The following is a 25,196-nucleotide window of genomic DNA, read 5'->3' on the forward strand; positions in this document are numbered from 1 at the left end:
CACCCTTTTCATGGCTACGTTGATATGACCAGAATTATTTTCTATATTAAGCTGTGTATGATTTTAGCTGTGTAACTCTAATCTTTGTAAGTGCTGGTTATTTGCACAGGTGATACAGCAAATCATGTATAGCTGAGCATTAAAGTATGAATTTTTGAGCTCACGCTTGTCCCTGATTTCACACTAGGGTAAAAAAGTCCCTGAAGTTTAGCAGATGAAAACATAATTAAAAGCAACCTTGCACACATTAGCATTATTTCCTAAATATCTGAAATAAATATTTCTGTACAAAATAGCAAAGAACACCTGGAGACTCCTCTTTGAAGAATGACCTGAGCCATCCCAGAAAGGGGTTACTGTATCTAGTTACCATCAATTAAGAGCTCCTCAGGGAAAAAAAAGAGCGCTTCAAAGATGGAAAACTTAACTGGCAACAAATTCCTACTGAATCAATTTTCAGTAATCTCAGAAAACAATAGCAATACATTCAAAATTTTCAGAGCAATCTTCCCTGTGAACACCTCCCTTTTGTTACATTGCTGCAAACAGCAAGCAAAAGGAAAATACTACAGACTAAAATGAAATCTGTTAATAGAAAAAAGACCAAATGTACCTTATTTAAGAGGAACCAGGTGGATGAAAGTACGATAAAGACACAAACTTGACTGCTAGATACACAGTAAAAATTTGTGATCTCCCATAGAATGGGAGCTTATTTGCACAATTGCCATTTTCTTCTTTTCCTACAACACAGAGAAAATTTTAAACAGGAATAAGTTATATTTATAACCACCTGGAAACCCGTTGTATTTTGGTAATTTGATGTACCCGCGAATGAACCCTGTGTTTGGGAGCTCGAAACATTTCAGTGTTTCCCCACACAACGGAACACCCATCCCAGGCACTACATTCCTGAAGGCAGCCTTGAACTGCCTTATTTACAAGCACTCTTCATTAACGTTACATTCATGCTTTCTACTGTTCATTTTTGTTCATCTTTTGCTCTTGTTTTCTGTGCTCTCACTCAATTTTCACCTGTATCTGAGAGACTGCATAACAGATGTTCAAAAAATTCTAACATAATTGGAAGCACTTTCATATTTGTACGTAATATTGATTCTGTCCCATACATTTGTTTGCCAGTCATCAAGGCAAAAGCAGTTGGATATGCATATCCACATGTACAAACACAGATATGCAAGAGGTCCTAAACGATACTCACATAAACTATATAACTGTAATAATTTTGTTCTCTGATGTTTCTCCTCTTTTCTCAATTTTTCAGCCCATTACTTGTCACTTCCTTTTTCAGTTAGAACTAAAAAAAGAAAACTTGTTTATGAGAAAGTCAGCAGCATTACTTCCACACTTACCTTGCACATACCAATGCCCTTATTAGACAACTCTTCAAGCAGAGAAGAACAATTATTTATCATTTACTTTATCAGCTACAGTGAAGAAGCCCCGTGAACAATGCACCAGGCTGGGTACAGGTACCAAAACCACAAAGCCCTTCACCAGAAGATGAGCTGTAGCTATGCCTGTACTCTTCTTATACAGCTCCTCTCCAACTACTCTAAATTATATTTTTACTTCGGAAGAATACGGCAGTAGGCTTTAAAGTATTTCCCCTTCCTTGAAATTTGGAGGTATAAGTAAAGCAGAAAAGCCTGAACAGTGTTTATGTCACTACGTTTTCCAAAGGTTTCATCTCTTTCATTATTCTGTAATACAGTCCATGTAACCCCTGTGAGCTGCCCCTTCACGATTACTCAGGAAAAACACCACAAATATAAAAATATCAAATGGAAAGCCCAGAATGGAAGCAAGCATACAGAGAACACCAGAACATTGTCTTTACCTTTCATTTTCTCCTCCATTTTCAGTATAAGTAATATGGGAACACACACACACTATGGGAAAATAGATGCTGTCAATTACAAAGGAAAGTGTTTTCCTTTGTAAACTCGATGAGACTGTGTCCCCACAACAGCACAGCCCCACCTGGGCAAAAAGCATACATATTTGGATGCACTGCCATCACAACAGGCCATATCAAGAACTGGTTAAGACCAAGCACACCAACACAACCTCTCTAGAGCTTTCCCAGCTAAAGAGGTGAGCCTCTGTTGCTTCAAGCACAGGAAACAAAGTAGATGAAGCCAGCCAGCTGAGAGTTCCCTTCTGTGGGCTCAAGTTTACAATCAAATTTAACAGATCCTAAGTTACCACGTGAAGCTGAACAAAATGCTACCACATAAAAAGGACGAGAAAAAACCAGCTTCAGCAAGATCTTACTACAAGGTTAATGGATAGGAAGACTTCTCCCAATTCTCAGACAGAATTGGGGTGTTTCAGTAATTATCAGTATCCATTCCTCTCTTTAAAGTTTCCCTGCAAGCAGCAATCAGAATTATATACGATCTCTGCATGAAACTAATGAATTCATGACAAAGACGACTCAACATGGTAAGAGATAGTGCATCAGGGGTATTAGCATCAGGCTCTAATGCCCAAAACCAGTCTCACAGCCACGTTCAAACTATAATGGAACTAGAACAGATACCAGTGCTACACAACATCAGCTGTCCAAGGACTTGGGTACCCACACCCACCCAGAAGAAAAGTAAAGAACAATGCAAAGATTAAACAGATTTGTTCTCTTCCTCTATCAAGAGAAAAATAATATGTGTTTCTGCTCTCTATGTAAAGCTATTCATAAATAAAAATACAGCAGATTCAGCTGTAGAAACTTCTATCCAGGTCAAAGAAAACACTTCTTAAACCTTACCTAGTTACACTTCTTCATTACTACTATAAAATAAATATTACCTCTAAAATGAAGGTAGTTTGGTAAAGGGGAAAAAAAAAAAGTACAAGGGCATATCCCATTAAATTTGGGCAATACCTTCCTGGTAGCTGTTTCCATCCTAAGAGACTTCCCGAACCAACACGTAGCACATCAGATCTTTTTTCCCTTCTTCAGGTGTTAGCCAGCAGAGATCACTCTTCTTGCCATTTAAGATTAACTCTCTAGAATAAGCACACTTCCACTCAACTTTCCTCTCTGAAAGGGAATACCTTAATGATAAACTGCAACAGCAAAGAATTTTATCCACATAATACCTTTGGAGGGTACCAGAGTTCAAATCAAATCTTTACAGACCCAAAGCATCTAGGTTGTCTACAGGAGATGCAAACACTTCAGAAGGATGCTCAAACTCACCGCCTTAGTTTCCCCTTACAGCAAAACCCCAAGAAATTCAAGAAACCTACAATTCCATATGCTGCTGCTTATCCAAATGCTAGCATACATAAACCTTGTTAGACAGACCCTTTGCTTGCACTTAGCTGTCAAGCATCAGAGGTCCTTTCTGCACTTCCATGTAAATTAATATCCCTATGCTATGTCTGATGCATGCTGGTGGAATCAAAGGAGACTCTTTAAGGTCAGAGAAGATTGTTGTATGGGCAAAAATGAGTGAAGAGGAAAGGCAAATGGTGCAACAAATACACAACATAGGAAACAGTTGGAAAAGCAAAAAATCCTCAACACCCTCCACTATTATCTTGCTAATTCCTAGACATTTAAGGCTGTACCTCACTATCATATAGCAGAATACCAGAGTCCTTTATATGACTGGCTCGGGTAACCAAAGTAGAAAACAGCTAGAAATAATACTGCCATTTGATTAGAAGAGAACTGGTTGCAAGTTTAAACACCATTTTGATTCATTAATCTCCAACAGCTAAAGACAAACCTAAAGCAAAATCAACACGATTGTAAACTAAGCACTCGTATCCTGTGGCTATTTTTTGGCCTGCTGAGAGAGAATGAGCTGATCAAAGACAGACACTTCATTGAGAGCAGCAAGATTAGTGCTGCTTCAGTGAGCTCACAGTTAGTTCCTATTAACTAACCTGTTTCAGAAGCTGGTAACACCGTAATTTTAGCTTCAATTTGAAGTGAAACAAGGGAGTGACCCCTCCTGCTGGCATTGCACCTGCCCTACAAGCTAGTGCAAGTTTATGCATAGTCTTTTGTTGTTGACCAGATGAAGAGCTGTAACTAATTCCACATTAAGGGGCACGAGCATTCAAGACTTCCCTGGAAAAGCATAGCAGAGGTACTGTTCTTCTGGCCCAACATACAGTGGCAAGTTGAAATCCTATCAAATGATTGCAGTTAAGCTAGGAATCCACTACAACCGATTGTGTGAGGAGCTAACAGCTACCAGCAGCAAGCCAGCCCAGAAAGACATACAACAGTTCCAAAGTCATGCCCTGCAAGGCAAGCCTAGTGTTCCAGCAGCAACAGTTCGGATTGACTTAAAATACAATTTTTTTTTTAATGCATTATTTCTGAGTAACTCATTAGGTTACCAATATAACCACATCACAGAGGAAAAAGTTATCAGAAAAAGATTTTATTCAAACTTTGGATTTTTCTAACAAATGCAGAGGATCTTATCTGTGTAACATACCATATTTCACTAGAGAAAGATTTTTGTCAGCAATAATTTGTGTATATATGTTTAGGCCTTGATGAATATCAGCTAAAAATAACATGAAATTCAATTCTGGGAAGCTGCATTTTGTAATAAATGTTGTCAAGATTTACTAATCTATCACATTATGTGGAAAGATACACGGTAAGAGATAACACTGAACGGTAGAAGGTGGGGTTGAAGACAGATTTCAGATACATTGATTTAAGCAAGTGGCAGTTGAAGGGGGGGTGTAGTAGTTTGTTGGGGGTTTGGTTTTTTTCTTTTATTTTTGAATTTCAGTCATTTTACTTGAGGGACATAGTTCTATATTGCACATTGGTATTTTTTGTCATGTGATACTTCAAATATGTGATGTGGACAATATTTTAATATCACACAAGTACTTTCTCTGTAGCAGTGTCACCTTTCAGTCAGATTTTGTATGTTGAAGCAGAAAGGTTCAGGTGCAGTAGCTGGTACATAACTTTTCATGCATATACCTAAAATTCCTCCAAAAATCTGTTTAAAGTTTCACTCTCCTTTTAACAATTGAAGTATTAGAACATTAAAATGTAGTAAGAGTCATGAAGCACTTTGCCAAATAAGATACAATAAAAAACTTTTTGGGCAAAGATGTCTTCTTTTATGGTTTGCAACACATAATTCACCCCAGGAAAAAAGCTACGAAACTAAGAAAACAGTAAAATACCACACCTCTTCCACTCACATAGGCACATTGTTTATTGTTACCATCATCGCATGACTCCAGCTACACTCTTCCTCATAAATATCAGCCCCTCAGAGACATCCCGCTTAGTAAAAGATCTCCAAACAGACAACTAACAGTGCCAGAAGGCCAGCTGGTGGGTGGTACGTGCGTTTATAGGAGCGATCTGAATGTCTCCACCTGTCAGGCCCGCCGGTCCCTGAGGAGAGGGGCCGCGGGCCCGCCGGTCCCTGAGGAGAGGGGCCGGGGCGGGAGAACATGGCGTGCGGTGCCGCCTCAGCCGCGCAGCGCCAACAGCCGCCAGGGGGAGCCGGGCGGCGGGAGCGGGGAGGCGGATCTGCCGGCTGAGCCCCGGCCCGCCGGGCCGGCTCCCCTGCGCCGTTGGCTGTGCGCCGCGGTGGGCGTCGGGAAAGAGGCGGTGGCGGCGCGCAGTGTAGAAAGGGCGAGGGCCGTTAGATGGCCGCCGCGGCTGGGGCAGTGCGGCGTGTGCCATGAAGGATATGTGCGGGTGAGGCGGCGGCCCCAATCCTTCCCCCGCGTCTCGCCCCGTGAGGGGTGTGGGAGGCTGGGGGGGATTTGGGGTGAGCCTGGCCTCCCCTTCTCTCTCCTCCGCCCTGGCAGGGATGGCTTCTTTTAAAAAAAAAAAAAAAAATCATGCGCCTCGCTTTCCCCGTGTGATGCGGCACGTGTGCGGGCACGGCCCGGGGCCCCGGGAGCTCTGCTCCGGCGGCTGGAGCCTCGACGCAGGACTGGGGCTCTGGTGGGCGGAGCCTCGCGTTTGGCGCGGGACGGGGGCTCCGGTGATTGGACCCCTGCGTTCGATTTGGAACGCCGTTGGGTTGCCATGGCTGCGGGCCGTTGCCATAGCGACGTCCCTACCGGCGACGGGCCGGTCCGGCCGTTAGAAGCGGGCCGCCTACCGAGCGGGTAGCGCCTCGGCGCTCCTGCTGCCGGTTTGGCGGCTTCGGGACTTGTCCTGTTGGTTTCGGTGGTCCAGCAGCCGATTGCCAGCCATCTCCCCGCTCAGCGGGAGGGATGGAGCAGGCCCAAGCGAGGCGACGCCGTCGGGCCAGGGTCAAGACCAAGTGGCGGCCGTTGTCCCTGGCCCCGGAGAGCAGCACCCCTGCCCTGCCAGCGCAGGAGCAGCAGCCAGCGCCTTCGTAAGGCTCTATAGGCATAAGTGACAAAAAGTGGGACAACCTCTGGTGTGAAGTTAGGGGCGGTTTGAGCAGCAGCAGCTGCGGGTCTGTCTGCCGGCGACCGTTGGTGGGGCTGGCAGGGCAGCGGCAGCCGGTGGAGCTGCGCGGGCAACTCCCGGCAAGGGTTGGCGGAGCGTTGGACCGCAACGAACTTCTGATTTTAAAATTGGTGTTTGCTGTAAACACAAGGCTAAGGGATGAACGGCTAGTGTGCCGGCTGTGTTACTTTGTGTCTTAAGATCCCGCCTGTGCTACATATGCTGGGCGGTGTGGTACGCTTGAAAGAGCAAAGTATGTTACTATTGTCTTCTTCAATTCCCAAAGTGGAATGAGTTCTGTTGGGTGTAAGTTGGTCTTTCAATAAAAAACATTCCAAGCACCATGTTCGTCAACTTCTAAGTTGTGATCAAACTTTTGGTAGTACATGCAAGCAACGGAAAATTGTCTACTATTGACTAAAATAATTTGATCTTAACAATACCCAGTATGTCTAATTGATATTGTCCTTTATGTCAATCTCTAATTATAGTTTCAATAGGAGGAATGGGGCAATGAAAGACAGATGGTGCCCTTCTGTAAACTGGTAAGATCTTGAATACCAGCATAGTCTAAAACCCATTCTTGTTTTGTGCAAAGGTTTTGAAGTACAAGTGGTACAATGCACATAATACATAAAGCATGTAGGAACTTGCTGCTGTAGGTGTTTTAATTTAGATGTAGCACACAGCAATTAAACATAAGCTTTAATTCTGTATTTGTTATGAAAATGATATCATAAGAAGGAAAATATTAATTGTTAATAGTTGGATTTAGGAGGTAGACAAATGCCTATAAACAAGGAAAGGTAAATTAGGTCAGAGCCTAGTTACACTTGCAAGTAAACAGCTCTTCTGCCTGGGCAGATAGGTGGATAGGGCTCAGTCCTGGTACCCCTCGGCTTTTTAGAAAACACATAGAAGAAAGTTTGGAAAATAAGCTCATAGAGAGGAGGTGTGGGGGGGAACCCACTAGATGACTAAAAGCTATGTCTGTAGCTGGATAAAGCTACTCTGAAAGAGAGAGAGAGAGAGAAATCCATCTTCTCTCGGTGGATGAGTAAAGGCAACAATTAGAAATAAGGAGCTGTAATAGCCTGTCTTTTTATTTTTTAATCAAGTATTAAAGCTGTTTTTTGAGCATTTCCTAATCCTATTCTAGCCAAAAAGGGTCTGATACTTCAAATAGTTATAAGGATGTCTTGACTAACTCGGCTAATATTTGAAGTCATCCCTATGTGAAGCAGGAAAATATCTAGTTTGAATAATGGCATAATTAATCCCTTTAGCCTTAGGGTCTGGATATGGACTCTGACAAGCACAATGAGTTGTATAGGTCTTTTAATGTGTCTCCCCCTTTTCGTACTAGTGTTTCTGTAGAGGCCCTTGACCCATTAAGTACCATTCTTAGCTCCTGTCCCACTCCTTTCTCTTTCCCGGTTTCAGCTGCTAATGCAATGCAGGGTTCTTTCTCAGTTTCCCCCTTTCTAAACCGAGGGTTCTATGGTGTAAGAAAAAAAAAAAACAAAACAAAAAAACCCCCCAAAAAACCAAACCCAAAAACAACTAACACCACCTTTAACTTAATGTTGTCCTGCCATGTGAGTCTTCTCCTGGTTTTGATTGCAAGTAAGTGTAAAAATGCAGGGCAAGCAGAGGGTTGGAGGTGGAAATTATGGCTTGCTGTGACTGGAGTTCCAGGAGCAGTCACCCCATGGGTGTCCAGACTTGGGTGCCTGGTGTCCCGCTCCACCTAATGGGGCAGTGAGCTAGCTAAGTCAGATCCGAGCACCCACTCCAAATGGAGCTTAACTTGTGCTGCTTTATATGCTGACATAAAATCATAGAACAGTTTAGATTGGAAAAAACCTTTAAGATCCTCAAGTCCACATACATCTCTTGGATTTAGATAAAAAAGATGTAGGTACAACTAAGCCTCTGAACTATAAAAATTGAATACTGTTAGGAGCACTAGGCTTTCTTAGTAACATTAGGTGCAGATTGGTTGAGGTTTTCATTCATACTCTTCCATAAATAAAAACAAGGTAACACTGAATTTACTGCATCAAATCTGTTTAACAGACAACTTTGTTGTCTGTCCTTCCTCTAAATTAGGGGTCCTCAAACTTTTTACACAGGGGGCTGGTGCGCGGATGAAGTGGCAGGCAGCCATCTGTGGCTGCTTGGTTCCCCCCCAACGCCCGGGGGGGCGGGGGGTTCTGTAAATACCAGGGGCTGGATTGAGGACCATGGGGGGCCGTATCCAGCCCACGGGCCATAGTTTGAGGACCCCTGCTTTAAGTCAACTATAATGCCCTTCCAGAATCAGTAGAAGGATAGCAAATACATTTAACTAAAATAAGCCAGTGTTAAATTGTCTTGTTTAATGTTAGCAGGAAGCTGATGGGAATATCCTTAAATCAAAACTGATACGAAACAGAAATGTGTCCAAAACTTCAGCTGTATGTAGTGTCACCTGGAGTAGATTTCAAACTCTTTAATCTCCTGGTGATCAGTCCTATCTAGAGCAATGCAGATAAGTTATATTAAGATGGTAACAACATAGATCGTTTCATCTACCCACAATTATTTTCTTTTAAAAGTAGTTGTGAGTTCAAAGTTAGGTCCAGTTATCTAAAAATCATAAGCAGGATTTTTTGCTTTGCTCACTTATGTTAATGCTGGGTAAAAGAACAAAGTTGATTTGGAAACCTCTAAGCTGAAGGGTGGTTTCCAATAATATTTTTTTTGGTTTTGTGAAGTCTTCAGTATTTTATTTTCTCCCACAGTACTCCTAGACAGCAGAACCAGCCTCAAAAGTGCTACGGAATTACACCTCCGACTAGCTTTGCTCTTCCTAAGGATATAGACCGCATTCATACTCAAAAGCTGGTTGAAACAATGAAACAGTTTGGGGTATTTGAAGATGAGGAAGAACTGAATCACAGGTATAAAAAACCTTGTTATATGTTATGTTATATGTTAATGTCTTGATTTGCCTTTTTTTTTTTTTTTTTTTTTTAAAGGCAAACTTAACAGGAGTTTTCTTTTACAGGAGGGTTATTCTTGGGAAACTGAGTAACTTGGTCAAAGAATGGGTTTCGGAACTTGGTGAGAGAAAGGTAAGAATTTTTTTGTATGTTCTTATCAAAACAGCTGAAGCATCTTTATTTCTTTTAAAGGCCATACTAGTAGAATTTATGCTAAAGTTCATCTTTAACTTTCTTTTGAAGTATTGAGTAGAGCTGTAGTAACTGCCATTGAAATAAGGTATAAAAGATACTTCAGATCAAGATCTTGAAGTCTTTGGGGCACCAAATTTGTGAAGTGGCTCTATAGGTTGACTTGTAGCAGGTAACAAAGCTGAAACAGCATGTTGTGAGGGGAGATTGATGGTAAATGGGCACTAATCTTGCCCCAGACAGTCTACAACACTCAATCTAGCTTGAGATCATTACACACACTAGACTTGCCTTTTGTGTAGCTCTTAGATTGTGTTAATTCACGTCCATCTGCTGCAGGGAAGACTAATAATAGGACTTAATTTGTGTCAATTAATGAAAGAACTGCTACGTTAATCTTTTTTTTGAGTTGCAAGCACTTCAGAAAAACAGTATCAGTCTATTAGACTAACCCCTCAGTACAGGAGTGAGAAGACATTGTTCACAGAGGCTGTTGTAGTCCTTCTAAATAGCTTGTATGCTAGTTAAGCTTGCACATAGGTCAATGTGTATCTTGTATTTTAAAGTAAACTCTCTCTCTTCTACCCACAGAATCTTCCCCCTTTAGCAGGAGCGGCAAATGCTAGTGGCAAAATAGCTACATTTGGTTCCTACAGACTTGGAGTACACACTAAAGGTACAGCTTTTATTGTGTGGTCATAGTTTTAATGTTTGAAAGTGACTTTCAACAGTAACAGTAGAAATGGAATCTCTTTGCAGGTGCTGACATAGATGCTGTCTGTATTGCTCCTAGACATGTGGAAAGATCGGATTTTTTTCAGTCATTCTTTGAAAAACTGAAACGTCAGGAGAAAATAAAATGTCTAAGAGTAAGTTCTTTCCTTGATAGAAACATTCCTTGACCCATAAGGTCATAGCATCTCAGGCTCAGCAGAAATTAAGAATATGGGAGACTAGAGTGCACTGTCAAATGTAGACAGAATTTTTTAGGTTTCTCTGGTTGTTAACCAGGAGTAAGATAGTATCTCTTACTTTTCTTCTTCACTATTAAGGTAAATACCTTATAGCCACTGATACTGATGGTTTATTGCATACTGTTTATTCATTACAATACATGATCAGTCTCTGTATCTCTTGGCTAAATAATTTTTTGACGCTAGTATTAGTACTGTATTAGTGTTATACCACTTGCAGCTTATTAACATTATTTTTTTTTTTTAGTTCAGAAGCACCTCAGTCTTTATACTGAGTAATTCAGCAGTATACATTCTGTATTTTATCATAGTTTAAGAAAACACAGTCAAGTAGCACAAGATGTTTTCTTACATTTATCGTCTTCTTCACAGGCAGTTGAAGACGCCTATGTACCTGTTGTCAAATTCGAGTTTGATGGTATTGAGGTAAGAATTTTGTTCTTTTTCTTTAAATAAGAAATTGTTTTTTCTTGCTTTGGAATAGGATAATTTTCCAGGAACCTGTGACTGTGATATATTACAAGGTTATTGGTACCTGACAGTGTATCCAGGAAACTGTAATTAAACAGCCTGGCCACAACCTATCCCAGAAGGCTCCAGAATAAAATGGGAGCTTATGATGAGATGAGCCCCTGGGCAGCCTGGCAGGCATGGGAACACCAGGAACATATTTTTTCTAAACCTGTGCTGTAGACCAGGGTGGCCTGCTTCAATAGCATTTATCTCACAAGGATTGTGCAGAGTGGGACTAAGGGCAGTGTCCTGGCTAAGTCGTCTTAGCTCGGACAGGCTAGCTTTCTATGTATGAACCGTGCAAGCAGACAAAATGTTTTGCTGCAAACGAAAAATGAAGTGGTCATGAGACAAAGATCTGGAAAATGAAAAGCAAAAGTACTCATGATTCCTGCCTGCGTTTGTCAGCTGCGGGAGTCCTTGTATCTTGAATACATCTTATACAGTGAATAAAGACCTGCGTGCTGCAGTACCTAAGCAAGTTACTGCCTGGTATCACTGTCATGAAGACAATGACCTTTCTGTGGCCTTTATCTGGTACAGACATTTACAGAGTAATTTTCTTGCCTCAGACTGTACTAAAACCCAGGTACTTCAGGATCAAAAGGGCTTACTGCTTAAAGAAAATGCTCTCTCCTTTGCTGAGGTATAGCTGAGGTGAATGAGCTTGTATCTTAATGCCATGATTAATTCTAAGTTCCCTTTTAATGGAAATTCTAAGTTTAGAGTAATCTTTTCAACTTTAAAAAACCCCTTTCCCTAGCTTAAAAAGGAGTGATGCAATGAAGGTTTTGTAAATAAAATACAAAACTCCTAGCAATTTTCTTGAGTTTTCTGACAAATAAATCTCTTGGGAGGTGTATTTATAGTCATGTAATTCTAAATCTAAATATTAACTACTCTTTTGAGCATTAACTATTCCCCACTAGTTTGCTGTTCACAAACAGTATGGCATGTTTACTGACGGTTGGCATTTTTTTTCCTTTTAAGATTGACCTTGTGTTTGCGAGACTGTTAGCGCAGACTGTTTCTGACAATCTTGATCTCAGAGATGACTCACATCTGAGAAACCTGGATATAAGATGTATACGGAGCTTAAATGGTAGGCATATTTACAAATCTTTAGAAATAAATTATTAGAATTTGTGTAGAAGGCCTGAGTTTCTGTACAAGATGCAGAAACTCATCTCATGTATACTGAAGACCTGAAGAGGTGGTGAGTTGTTATACGTTTCAAGGAGTTGTGTGTTTAGATAGACCTTTATTTCGTGTTCCTTTGATCAGGGTGTGTGCATTGTTTTAGTTTGCCACAGACACTGCTTCAGGTGAATACACAGAGGGTTTGATAGAGAAGAATGTGTGATAGTTCATAAAAAAAGATATTTAAAATACCTGAAGCCTAACTTGCTCACTGTTTAACACTGACTGGTTTAATTGTTCCTGGCTGTCAAAACAGCCCTAGCTTTTGGAATCCTGTAACAAAGGCCTTATTAAAAATTGTTGACTGTGGTCTAAACTATGAAAAAGCTGTTGAGGGCACCAGTTACCTGAAGTGATACTGAATGTTAGGTGTAATCTATAATTTTTAAGGTAATACAAAGCAAGTAATCCAAACTTGTTATCATAGACTTGAATGATAAACTGTAAGCTATGGATCAAGTGTAGTATCAAACTGACTTGTACCTGTTATTAGGAAGTTCTGTACCTCAACTTCTTTTCTTACAGGTTGCAGGGTTACTGATGAAATACTAAATCTAGTGCCAAATAAAGATAACTTCCGGCTCACACTCCGTGCAATCAAACTGTGGGCCAAACGTGAGTAATGTATTTATTCCCAATCTTTAAACTTTTCAGAGGTGCATCATCTTGAAAAAAGACCATTAAAAGTGCTTCAGCTTTGGATAGCTGATTAAATGACAGCTTTTAAACTAAAAACTGCATTTTGGGTTAGATGCAAGGTCTGTCTATGTGGCAGATTGTGTGGCACTTTGTGTAAATGGATGTAGAGGAGGGAGAAGAGGGGAGTGCCTACAGGACAAGGTGCTGCGATGCTTATCAGGAATCCGATTACAAATGATAAAAATGCCAAGTATAAAACTCAATATGTAAGTAATAAGAAAATACCATTTGCATGTGTGGCTAGAACAGGCGCTAGAAGAATGACAGAAATTTTCTTAAGTGAAATTGGAGTAAAGGAGGAGCTGTGGCAGTGTGGTAAATGTCAGAGTAACAGTATTTTGGGAAGTGGTGCGGTAACGATTCTTTTCCTCATCCCTGTAAGGACCAGCCATTTTGGCCTTGTTGCACTGCAAAAATAACGGACTTTGAGTCTGAAGTGCATTAAATATGCTATAGATAGTGAAGTTGGTAAATTTGAAGGAATATACTTAGGTATTGAAAGATCACAGGCTAACTACAATGTATCCATCCCTTCTAGAGCGTGGCATTTACTCCAACGTTCTGGGATTTCTTGGTGGAGTTTCCTGGGCAATGCTAGTAGCAAGAACATGTCAACTCTACCCGAATGCTTTGCCTTCTACACTTCTTAACAAGTTCTTCTTGGTTTTTTCAAAATGGTAAGAGATATTGTTTGTTATAATTAGCATAAAGCATTAACACTTTAGAGGTCATTCTTTCTGTAAGATTTACATTGACAGTGTTCAATCCTACCCTGAATTACATGGCAACATTTTAAATGGACAGTTACTTACTGGCTTTTCTTTGTAGGGAATGGCCAAATCCTGTAATGCTGAAACAACCTGAAGAGAGCGACCTTAATTTACCAGTATGGGACCCTAGGGTATGTAGACATTGAATTTGGAAACCTTTAAACTTTCTTCTAACTTGAACTGATACTAAGCAAAACTTTTTAATATCCTAGGTGAACCCTTTGGACCGTCATCACGTAATGCCTATCATCACACCTGCCTACCCACAGCAGAACTCTACATACAATGTGTCTGTGTCAACACGAGCGGTAATGATAGAGGAGCTCAAACATGGTAAAGTTCTCTTCATGCTTATTAACTGAATAAAAAGTACAATTCTTGCTATGAAATCACATTGTCTGAATTTGTTATATTCTGTCAGGTGTTCTGCCCTGTTAGGTAGGCTAGGTGTCTGGGAAGTATGCCTGTTGCAGGCAGTAAGGGACCGGTTTTAGAATGAACTGTTGTAGTAGACCTGCATTGTGTCAAGGGAATTTCTGCTTTCTGATCTGGCAATTACTGTTCAAAACCCTTATCTTGTGAAGTTTATATTGTGCTCTGCTAGTCTTAAGAACTAAACGGTAATATGGTTTTCAACCTTAATTCTAGGTCTTGCAGTTACAAATGAGATTCTCCAAGGAAAAGCGGACTGGTCAAAGCTCTTTGAACCACTAAACTTCTTTCAGAAATACAAGTATGTATGAAACCTGTTGTCTGAACTTGACATCGCTTAATTATTAGCATAGTGAGTTTTAACTTGCAGTCTAAACAGAAGATGGTATTAATGCTTGTTTTTCAGAAACCAGAGGTAGTCATGAATTTTAGTAAAGATAGGTATAGGGAAGATAAAAAAACTGTATGTGTTATGCCACTGACACTGTTTATTAGAAAAAATCAACTATGATACTTAGAATGCAGCAGAACACAATTTTAAAGGATGTAATTGGGTTTTCTTCAGTTAATACTGGTGCTGAATAAAGGATACAATCTGCTATGTCTGGAATTCATATCCTATACACTTAAGGCAGTTTTGGTTTCACTTGAAGGAATATAAAGTCCTAAGCTAGTATATTCACTTTCCTTTTCTTCTAGACATTATATTGTGCTGACTGCTAGTGCCTTTACGGAAGAGCATAGCTTGAAGTGGTAAGTCTTGCTTTAAATGTGGATTCAGTGCATAAGTGAAACACAACTCAATGTTGCAGTTTATTGTTAACTGTATTAACAAATGAAGTATTAAACTGTGCAACTAGGCTTGGAATACCAAGTGAAGCAGACAGTTCATCAGCAAAATTACCTTCCCTTCACAAGAAAGCTTTTAACATAAATCTTGCTGTTTAAGAAGTTAACCTAAAGATCTGAATCATGATGAGAAGGAACAGAGGGTTAGTGTGCATATGCCTGGAGGTCAGACGTGCTGGGTCATCTGGAGAAGCAGATGCAATGAGTCCAAGGACACTGCTTCCCCCACACTGCTTCAGTTAAGATGATGTTCCTTGTTGCAGAGGCTGAAGCAAGTGGGAATTACTTGATGTAATCAGATGCATAATGGAGCCTTCTAGAAACTGCTCTTCTTGATCTTTGGGGTAAAAAGGAGTTTTGCTGCACTTCAAAATGCAGCCAGAGGTGCTGGGATCTGCTGCTTGTTGGTATTTTCATCACAGCTTATAGGCTGAAGTGTTGTATCTGAACTGTTAAGAGTACAAGTTAAAATTATTTGCCTCTGTCTTTGGAAAATTTAAAGCTCAAATGTCATGCAGAAACATCTCAAACTACAGTGAGTGTGGTATAAAAATGCAATATCTTCTCAGCTGAATGAAACTTACTACTTATTGATTGGTTAGCCAGTATTGGTTAGCATATAACTACTGCACTGGTTACAGTCAAAAATGAGTAAAATACTCTTGTTCTTACTAGGGCTGGCCTTGTCGAATCTAAAATTCGTCTGCTGGTTGGAAGCTTGGAGAGGAATGAATTTATAACCATTGCACATGTAAAGCCACAGTCTTTCCCTGGCAAGCAAGAACCCTATAAACAGTGAGTTTCATTACTTCTCTGAAATACAGTTTGGCCAATGTTTTGTAACTTCTTTATATGCATTCACCTCAGCTCATCTGTGAGAGGTGTTCAATTTTGTAGGCATGTGCTTTAACACATAAGGTTCTGAGCCTGTGAAATCTTTTCAAAGAAGGGAGAAAAGTACTCTGAGAACTTCAGTTTGGGCTGACTCTACTCTTTAACTGCTGTGTAGTTGCAAACTGTTTTGCTTATTCCCTTGTTGAGAGTAGCTCCTAGCATCCAAATAACTGCCATCTGTGCATCAATGATAATTTGTGAATCTCTTTTTTCAGGAACAGATATGTGTCAATGTGGTTCATTGGAATCGTATTTAAGAAAGCGGACAATTCAGAAGGTGTTAATATTGATTTAACTTATGTCATACAGTCATTCACAAATACAGGTAAGCTTATATTTTGTTCTGGTCTGGTAAGGTTTCTTTTTTTTTATTCTAGTGGAAGTTGTTTCATGAAGTGAGTTATACTTCTGTTATTAGCTATTAGGTATTTCTATAGAAAGCAACATATAGAAGATTAGCTTTAAAAGCATACTATTTTGACACAATGAAACAGACTTTCTAAAGAAACCCTAAGTAACTTTGATGAATACCTAATGCAAATGTCCCCGCTAAGCTACAACACAATTCCATGTTAGTTTACAGGCACGCTATCAACCTCAATGTGCTGAAGGAAGATATGAAGATTGAGGCAACTTATGTGAAGAAAAAGCATCTCCACTATTTTCTGCCTGAAGAGGCCTTACAGAAAAAAAAGAAGGTATGATACAAATTTGGCTCTTCTAGCAATATTTTCTTTGCTTTAACAATTACTTAAAGACTTCATTATTTTAACTGTGATTACAGCAAAGCATGACAATTTACAATCAAAATATGTATGGGCTTCAGTACAAGATGAATCCTTCAGATGGAAGCTATTTGGACAGTTCCAGAAACATGGACTCCAGGACACCAAAATACTCCTCTTCATTCAATAAAATATCTAAATGGGACACCTCTCCAGCAGAGATACAAAGGTTAGCACCATAACCTTAGAACTGTGAAGCTGCTGCTTTTAACTGACTCACAATGTCAATGAAGTCTAGGATTTCTTGTTGGAATCTGTGGATTGTAAGCGTGTGGAGGGCTCTAATGGCTTCAGGAGCAAAGCTGGCATCTCCTTTGGGCACATGGGCGGGAGACAGGTTAAAGAAATCTTTGACGAAATCAAACATACATTAACACACAGGAATGAAGAACAACTTGATATCAGAGAAATTATTTGGTCTTAAATATAAATCCCCTTAGGTTAGTGTGTAACTTGAAGCCGGAGTATTTTATGTGTAGGTAACCATTCTTTCTAACAAAAGTATGGTTGATGCCAAGCAGAATTAAGTTCTAACACACGATCTTGATCACAGAAACACTGGAGCTGCTGCTGACTTAGTGGAGGGGTATGAGATCTTGGGTGGGAAAAGTTTTTCACTTCTGGGGAAGTCTGCTTGTCCAGAAGCTACTTCAGCACAGGAGAAATATGTAATCTTGAGAGTAATAGCCCAATATTGCCAAATGTGTAATGCCTGCTGTGTTCAGGCTTTTGGATGCTGTAGGAGCAGCATAAAAAAAAGTGCTGGTATGGATAGAACAGATAAATCTAGCACTCTGTGCTGCTTTTAATGAATGTACGAAGCTGGAAAACAATACTGGTACATAGTGTTTTCTTTAGCGAGTCTCTTAAGTATTTATTTGTGGTCTGATGTTCAGCAAAATGAAAATACTGTGCTAGATTGCCTGTGAGTTTGTTGTTTAGTAGACTTGTGACAATGAGCTTAGAAGGTAGATGTTTGTCTTGCCTGTACTTTCTGGCAATGAAATGTATAGAATTTGGCAAACTAGCATTTTATGACTCTAGCGTCTGACTTTTACAGAAATCCTATGTATCTGAGATGTAACGGTGCTGGTGATCAAGAGATGATGCCTCGTGTATTTGTGCCATCAGTGCCTAAGGGACCCTTCGCTCCTGTTGTTGATTCAAGTATGTATTGAAATAGTGAGTGGAATGCACTCTAATCTCATGGCCAAACTAAAAGCTCACTGTCTCCCACAGAAATGGAGGCTACAGTTGCAGTGAGAGCATCAGGACCTCCAGCCGGTTTCACCACTCCAGGACCTAACAAAACTTCTCAACTTGGAGCATGTTTTGCCAAAGGACAGCATGAATTCAGCAGGACTCCAATTGCGGAGCCTAATAATGCTGTGCCTAAATGGCCTTATTCACAGAACTCTACGGGATATTATTCACCTATATCACAAGAATACCCCAAAAAAGCAATAGGTGGAGACAAGGTAACGAAGGGGGTCTAGGCCAGGGAGGGTTTCAAGTAGTATTAATTATTGATGTAGAATGAATGAAATAACTGAGAAGAAATGTATATATGCATCTCCAACAGATTCAGGAATCTAAATTTAAGCATAATGATGGTTTTACCAGGATATAGGTATGAGAAATTGCCTTGAATATAATGTACAGCTATTAAACAAATATTTTTTCTAAAATCTGGTATTAGTGACTACACTGTTTCTGGTCCAGTGGCAGGGTCTGTAGATACTAGTGTGTTTACATATTACTGCAGTGACCAATTATGGAATGAACTGACTTATTTGGAAGCATTTCATAAAATTAAAAAAAAAACTTATCTCAAAATGAAGAGGATATAAATACAAAAGCATGAGCTAATCTTGTTCTGGCAGATGATTTTTGAATGCCTATTGAAAGTTTTGCTGCTTTAGAAATCAGCAGCCTACTCAATAGGTTGTCCATTGCTGAAAAGACAGTGTGGAGCTGTCTGTTAAATCTTGTTTCTGTGGAAGCTTTAGATTAATGTTTGATTTGTTTTATTGCTATATATAAAGCTTCTTAAATAGCTGTTCTTGTGGCTTGACCTCTGATTTGAGGCAGAGGCAAAGAATAACTAGAAAAACCTCAATTTTGACACTTGTAAAGAATCAACTTGTGGAACTCTTATCTTAGTATTGAATATTTCAAGTACAGATTTCAAGGTTTGGGTAGTTAAGACTTTTTGAGAGGCTTGAGGTTCCTTTGTTGTAGTGGTAGTCTCGTCTAAATGTTGTGTTAAGGATGGCCACTAATATGTTTAATGTGTTGACTGTAAGCTGTACCCAAATATGAAGGTAACTTTAGTATAGCAATTATTTTGAGTCTCTGTATTCTGTTCTTCCAGTTAACCAGACGGGACTCTGTGTTCAAAGATGCTGGCAAACCACAAGATGTCAGAAGATCTATGGAAAATGTAATTTTGAAGTGGTATTACTCAGTGGGCTAACTGAAAAGCTGAATGGGCTGTTCTAGTGTCTAGGCTACCTCATATAATACTGTACACATTTATTGATGTAAATTGAAATATGCTTTTTAGTTTAACTTACTTCAGTCTTTATTTCCCAAGTATTACACCTGTATGACTTATCTTTTAAATGTTACTATACATGATTTGGTAGTATCTAGCTTCTTGCTATGCTTGAAATTAGATTTTATTTTTTTAGACTGCTTGATTTACTGATGTGAACTAAAACTACTACAAAGACTAAAGCATTTGGCCTCTCAAAGGGAGGATAAAGAGCTTTATATTAGTGTAGCTTGACACTGAAGCATAAACTTTTGAGGGCACACCCTCAAATCAACATATGGTCTTGTTGGTAAAGTGAAAGTTGAGAGAGATACCTGAAACACTGTGTGTGTGCTTATAGGGCTTAAAAAAAAAAAAAAAAAGTAGAGGTTGTCAATGCATGTATGTATTTAGTTTTTAAGTATCCTAGCTGCCAGACCTTGCTGTTTCTCAAGTTGCGAATTTGACAGTACTGCCTCACAAATCCCTTATGGGTTTTTCTTAGGGTGGCCTTGGAGGAAAAGCCATGCAGGTTCAATTTGTCAACGGCACAAGATCACAGGTATTATTTATTGTCCCTTTGTGTTCATAGGTAAAACAAAACTAGAATTTTCATTTCATGTATATAGATGTGTATACTACTAATGTGTAAACTTGGTGGTTTGAAGTAGTTGGTAAGTTTCTGCTTGTCATGCCTTCACTAAACTGAATAGGTGAAAAATGACCTTCCAGGTTTACTCACAGAAGTGAAGCCAAAGTTTCCAAGTTATTAGACTTGAAAACCCATGTACTCAAACACTGGCACAGTTTGTCTCCTGATTTAGCTTTTTTTCTGAAGCAAAAAATCTGTACTCCTTGCAGATCTTTCATGAGGCAATCTGAGCACTTAAATACTTGTATGCTGATTTCTGTGATGTTACTTGGAAGCTTTGAAGTGTATAAGTGGCTTTAACTCTTCATCATGTAAAATGTTGGGTTATATTGGAAATGGAGGGTTATAAGACTGGAAGTAATCTGGACAGCAGAGGTACTCTCTTTTCCTGATCCATGGATCTGAGAACAATGGTAGCTTCCACTCCTATGCTGTTGAGCAACATGCAACTTACTTGCCCCACTCAAGAATATAATTGTCTCAGTTGATGCCAGGAAAGAAGTGTGCAGAGGGGAAAATGCTATTGCTCTGTAAAACTGGTGGTAACTAAACAAGTGGTGTGGTGAAACAAATATTTATCTCTAAATGTTTGGGTTTGGGCCATACTGTTTTGGTACATAAAACCTTTCCTAGTTGAATGTAACATTCTTTATCTGCTGCTACTTCTGAATTAATTAATTTAAAACTTTTTTTCCCCCTGTGACATCTTTTTGTGTTGTAGAGGCTTTCCAGTAACGAACTACCAGATTCCTCATCTCCTGTTCCAGAAAATAGTGTTAATGTTTCTAGAAAAGCCATCAAATTTACTCTTAGTAGATAGTTGGTATTTCTTCAGGTAAAGAAATTAACTTGTTTATAGTGTTCCAGATTATCAACGTGTACTGTAGTTACCAACAAAGTATGGAAGGTTACTGTTGCCGTACTGCAGTTGGCCAGTCAAAAATCATGGTCTTATTTTACAGCATTGTTATATATTTTGAACTACTCTTTGCATTGTCTTGTAACTTATCCTTACTAATCTTTTTTTAAAGTCTTAACTTAAACAGCTTTTGAAAAAGCTACAAAATCAACCTGTCCTGTGACCTGGATTCAGAATGTATGTAAACAGGGTTAACCAGTCACTGCAACCACAGTCTGGTTTCAAGTGTATATGAATGTGTTTGTATTAATTTGTGCCTTACTTGTTCATGTGCATATATTGTTCTTATCTTAAATTATTTTCCCATTCGGTGCGTGCAATCCTGTGTATCTACCACAATGGTGCTCAGCTTCCTCAGTGAGTGGATTTCCACTGTCTAGCACAGTCATGCACTGCACAAATGTTGCTTCCCATGGAGGCCCATAAATAATGTAAATATTGAAGGAAATGCAGCAGAGGATGCTACCAAGATGTGGAGATGATAGACATGTCGTATGCCATGTTACATGATGATTTTTTTGTCTTAAGACTGCTCCAGCATGAGACTTGAGGGTTTTCTGTTGACACTGGGTAGTAAAAAAGCTAAACTTGGAAGACATAGCTGAAGATGCACTTAAACATTGCAACAGCTGAGGCTGTTGTGACACTGCTACCCATCTGCAAGCTGCGGTCCTGAAAGCAACCAGCGTGCAGAAAGTGGTCTCAGATAAACCCTGAAAGCTGTTCTAAATGGCTACGTGTAAACTTGTAGGTCTTAAGACCAGTCCTGTAAACTGATAACACTGCTTACCCAGCTAAATGTGTTTGGGTTTTTTTAGGGGTTGGGAGAAATTCTGATCATATGAAACAAATGTTATGCTATCTCACTATTGTAATTTCCTTATCACTTGGTAATTTTGTAAATGAAGTTGTATTTTTTCCAGAGTATTTTTGTATGTGCTATAAAATACTATCTTCCAAAGAGAAATTTAAAACCTTCAGTCTCTCCTTTTTTCAACTCAGACGGGATCTGCTTAAAGAAACGCAACAAATGAAACAAAATGTGGGGCACTGCCACAAAAAATATGCTCTTCAAAACTGTAATGTCACACTAGAGTAAACTTGAGGGGACTGGGGACACTGCTTTCCTGCTTCTGGTATTTCCACGTTTTGAATTAACACCCTCTGAATAGTGTGGTTTGCTAACTGTGTTGACAGCTGAAGCCCCAGCTCTTTGTGGATAACAGGTACCCCTGAATTCTTTTAAAAGGAGTTATTTGGCTTAAACAGCAATTCTGAGCTCTAATCATCTTAAGCATCCACCCAAATCCCTACTGACAATAACCGAAGGAGTAAGAAGAGGCATGTCTCTTGTAAGGGCTTTGTTCTCTAGCACTGCCCCTACTGCACGTAATCCAAACTTGTGGAGAAGGTATGACTGTATCGCAACAGACTTTGGTTTTTTCGTTATGACCTCTGGCTTCCAGCTTGCTTCCAGTGCAGTTTATAGCTTAGAACATTGGCCTCAGTGGGTTTGAAAGGTCATGTTCTTCTCTCTTCCCTCCTAAAACTTAAGACTGCAAGGCTTAGGTTTAGCCACTGGTTAAAATTAAGAAACTACTCATGTTACTTACGTAGCTTTTAGCAAGACTGCAACTTGAGTTTATAAAATGGTTTTAATGGTCACAAAACTGAGGTAACCATGGTACTCAAATATTGTCAAGTCTGTATACTAGTTACAGTATACATACAACTTCAGCACCTGTGTAAATAAAAATCCATCATGAATTTGGAGTAATTAAAGCTGAAGTAGGTGATAAGATAAACAACAAAGCAAATATGCAAAGTGTTTTGCGATAATGCACAACCTGGTAATATTACCATGCTTTTAAACAAATTCTCCCGCTTGGGTATTCAAAGACTGTTAAAGGCTATTTTGTCCTTAACCTTCATGTCAACACGTGCATATTTGCAACTAGTCTCAAACAGACCTAGCTAATGGGTATCAAAGTATACGCCTTTACACAGATACTTGCTTTACAGTTATTTTCTGTTTGGTCTTAATTTTTTTTTTCTTTTCTTTTGTTTGTTTGTTTTTTTTTTGTTGTTTTTTTTTTTCCCCCATCTCCCTCTTAGGGTTTTTAAGAAGAATATTTAGGAAGAATGTAGGTTACTAGTTTCTTGGATTTGATTCAGCATAGGCGCGAACACATTTTGTTTTAACTCAACGCTTGATCCAGTGCAGCGTGACATGACTGTTCTGGAGTTTCCCTGGATGTTGCAGAAGTTCGATACTGCCCCCGGATTATTCAGCTTAGATCTTACTTCTTTCAAATAAAGTTCAAACTTCAATAATTAAACTTAAATGTTCTCCTTTAACCTTGTGGAGTTAAGTCCTCTGTTAATAAAGTGGTTGCAAGGAGAGTTACTCACGCTTACAGACTCAGCGAGGGAGTCTCTGATATCAGACTTCCTACAAACTTTGCTGGTTTTTAGCTGATTGCTGTAGGTATGGCTTGGAGGTCCAGGTGGAAGGGGTGAGGGATGCGTGATCAAATCCCTTAAAGAGGAGTGGTTCTGTATTGAAATTGTTTATGGTTAGTAACTTTGAGCAAGAAATTCCACTGCAGGAAGTAACTTCTGTAGTTTTACGTGTTAGGTATAAGCAAAGAAACAGGTAACATGAAGGTTACATGCACTCCTGCTGTTGTAATGGATACCCCTGTTAAAGCTAAGGCTTATATATATTATATATAAAATATATTTTATACATAATATATATGTAACATGTTATATATGATACATGATATATATAATATACAGTATATGTAATACATAATATCGTATATATAATATATATTATGTATAATATATAATATATAGTGTATATATACTATATACTATATAGTTTATATGCTGTATACTATATAGTATATACTATATAGTATATATTTTATATTTATATATATATATAAAGTGTCTATCACCATGTTGATAAACATTCTTTGGAACCACTCTTGACAGTTTTTTGAGTTACCTTTTGCCTTAATGAGTAAAAAGCAAAGGCGGGGGGGGGGGGGGGGGGGAATTGTTTATCTTGACTTTGGAGGGAGGGGCATTATTAATACTGCTTCTGTGTAATACTTAGTGACATAAGCTGTTTAGCCTAAAAACACAAGCAAAAATTCCTAGCTGTGTTTTTGTCATTACCTCATCACACTTCTTCTAAAAAGTTTGGCCTTGTGCATTATTCCAGTAAATGAAGAGCTGTGGTTGTAGTGTGCTGCGTATCTGTGCGCAGCCGAGGGACTAGTAATCACCCTGGGCTGGAGGTGTTATTCATTATAGATGGTTAATTTTTTTTAAAGTAAATATTTCTTGTATCGGAGGCACTCGGTGCCTGGTCCAAAAAGGAAATCAAGTGGCTGTAGGGAGCACCTCCCCCTGAGCAGTACCCTGCTGCTGGGAAAACCGGCATCTTCCCCTCCCGCAGGACCCCGCTGGTGGGCTGCCCCCCGTCCCCCGTCCCTTCCCCCGGCAGCGTGGCCGTGGGGCTGCGTGCCCTTCCCCAGCGGGGAGAGCCGAGGAGGCACGGGGAGCTGTGGCGAGGGTTTCGTGCCGTAGGGCCCGGGCGGGCTGGGGCCGAGGGCTGCGTGTGCTGTGACAGTGCTGGCATGTGGCTGCACCGCCGCGGTGCTCGGGGCCGGCCGGGGAGCCCCGCTGCCGCCCTGCGCGGCTGCTTGGCCCCTGCCCGCTGGCCGGGGCGACTGCCGCAGCCCCCTTCCCTGCGGCTCTGCCTTCCCTCAAGCCCTGCTGGGCCAGGCCCCACTAGGCAGGGTACAGCGGGGTGCTCTCCAGCCCGGAGCTGGTGGGCTGTTGAGTGGTCCCCGCTGGTCATCATGGACCCCCTTCCCGTGGCCGAGGTTTCCCTCAGCTGCCATCCACCCATGGGTGCCGAGCTCGGAGCGTGGCCCAAGGGCCCGGGGCTCCAGGCTGCCGGCTTTTGTGTGGGCTTCGGGGTGGGGGGTGGGGTGGGGCGGGGAGGGAGGATCTTAGCAAAACAGTAGGGTGGGGGCTGATTTTTCTGTTGTTCCAGAAGGTTCAGCCTGTTGATCTCTCAACTCTCTGACCTTTGAGAAATTGATAGAACATCAGACTGGGATTGCTTGTCCTTGGGCGGTTCCTCTTTGCTGGGAAGACCCTGTCTGAATCATCCTGCTCTCCTCACCTAACCTTGTTCCTGATTCACGCCTCATCTGATTCTGGACTCTCGCCTCTTCCTTTCTCACCCAAATTCATCTGTGTTTGAACAGGGTGGTACAGTGTTCTGTGCTGATGGAGTGAAAAATCCCAGGAGTCCT

General features: G+C 40.3%; 1 protein-coding gene across 3 annotated transcripts in view; it reads left to right on the forward strand.

Moving 5' to 3' along the window:
* The window catches only part of PAPOLG (poly(A) polymerase gamma), a 65,504-nt gene extending 40,648 nt beyond the window's left edge, over nucleotides 1–24,856 (forward strand). The window contains exons 1-20 of one of the 3 annotated variants that reach the window (XM_080407924.1): nucleotides 1–9,573; nucleotides 10,225–10,309; nucleotides 10,393–10,502; nucleotides 10,980–11,033; nucleotides 12,111–12,222; nucleotides 12,846–12,935; nucleotides 13,558–13,696; nucleotides 13,848–13,920; nucleotides 14,002–14,122; nucleotides 14,438–14,522; nucleotides 14,921–14,974; nucleotides 15,746–15,865; nucleotides 16,180–16,289; nucleotides 16,541–16,662; nucleotides 16,749–16,918; nucleotides 17,810–17,916; nucleotides 17,989–18,227; nucleotides 19,124–19,192; nucleotides 19,791–19,847; nucleotides 22,972–24,856. The exon at nucleotides 1–9,573 is cut by the window's left edge and continues 40,648 nt beyond it. In XM_080407924.1, coding sequence (XP_080264050.1) covers nucleotides 9,424–9,573; nucleotides 10,225–10,309; nucleotides 10,393–10,502; nucleotides 10,980–11,033; nucleotides 12,111–12,222; nucleotides 12,846–12,935; nucleotides 13,558–13,696; nucleotides 13,848–13,920; nucleotides 14,002–14,122; nucleotides 14,438–14,522; nucleotides 14,921–14,974; nucleotides 15,746–15,865; nucleotides 16,180–16,289; nucleotides 16,541–16,662; nucleotides 16,749–16,918; nucleotides 17,810–17,916; nucleotides 17,989–18,227; nucleotides 19,124–19,192; nucleotides 19,791–19,847; nucleotides 22,972–22,980 — 2,076 coding nt within the window. In that variant the 5' untranslated portion in view covers nucleotides 1–9,423 and the 3' untranslated portion in view covers nucleotides 22,981–24,856. Of the gene's footprint in view, nucleotides 9,574–10,224; nucleotides 10,310–10,392; nucleotides 10,503–10,979; nucleotides 11,034–12,110; nucleotides 12,223–12,845; nucleotides 12,936–13,557; nucleotides 13,697–13,847; nucleotides 13,921–14,001; nucleotides 14,123–14,437; nucleotides 14,523–14,920; nucleotides 14,975–15,745; nucleotides 15,866–16,179; nucleotides 16,290–16,540; nucleotides 16,663–16,748; nucleotides 16,919–17,809; nucleotides 17,917–17,988; nucleotides 18,228–19,123; nucleotides 19,193–19,790 lie in introns of all 3 variants that reach the window. The other 2 variants (XM_080407925.1, XM_080407923.1) reach the window with 2 other exon arrangements.
* Nucleotides 24,857–25,196: the final 340 nt, after the last annotated feature.

Source organism: Falco punctatus, assembly GCF_963210335.1.
Source record: "Falco punctatus genome assembly, chromosome: 12".
Classification (NCBI taxonomy): Eukaryota; Metazoa; Chordata; class Aves; order Falconiformes; family Falconidae; genus Falco; species Falco punctatus.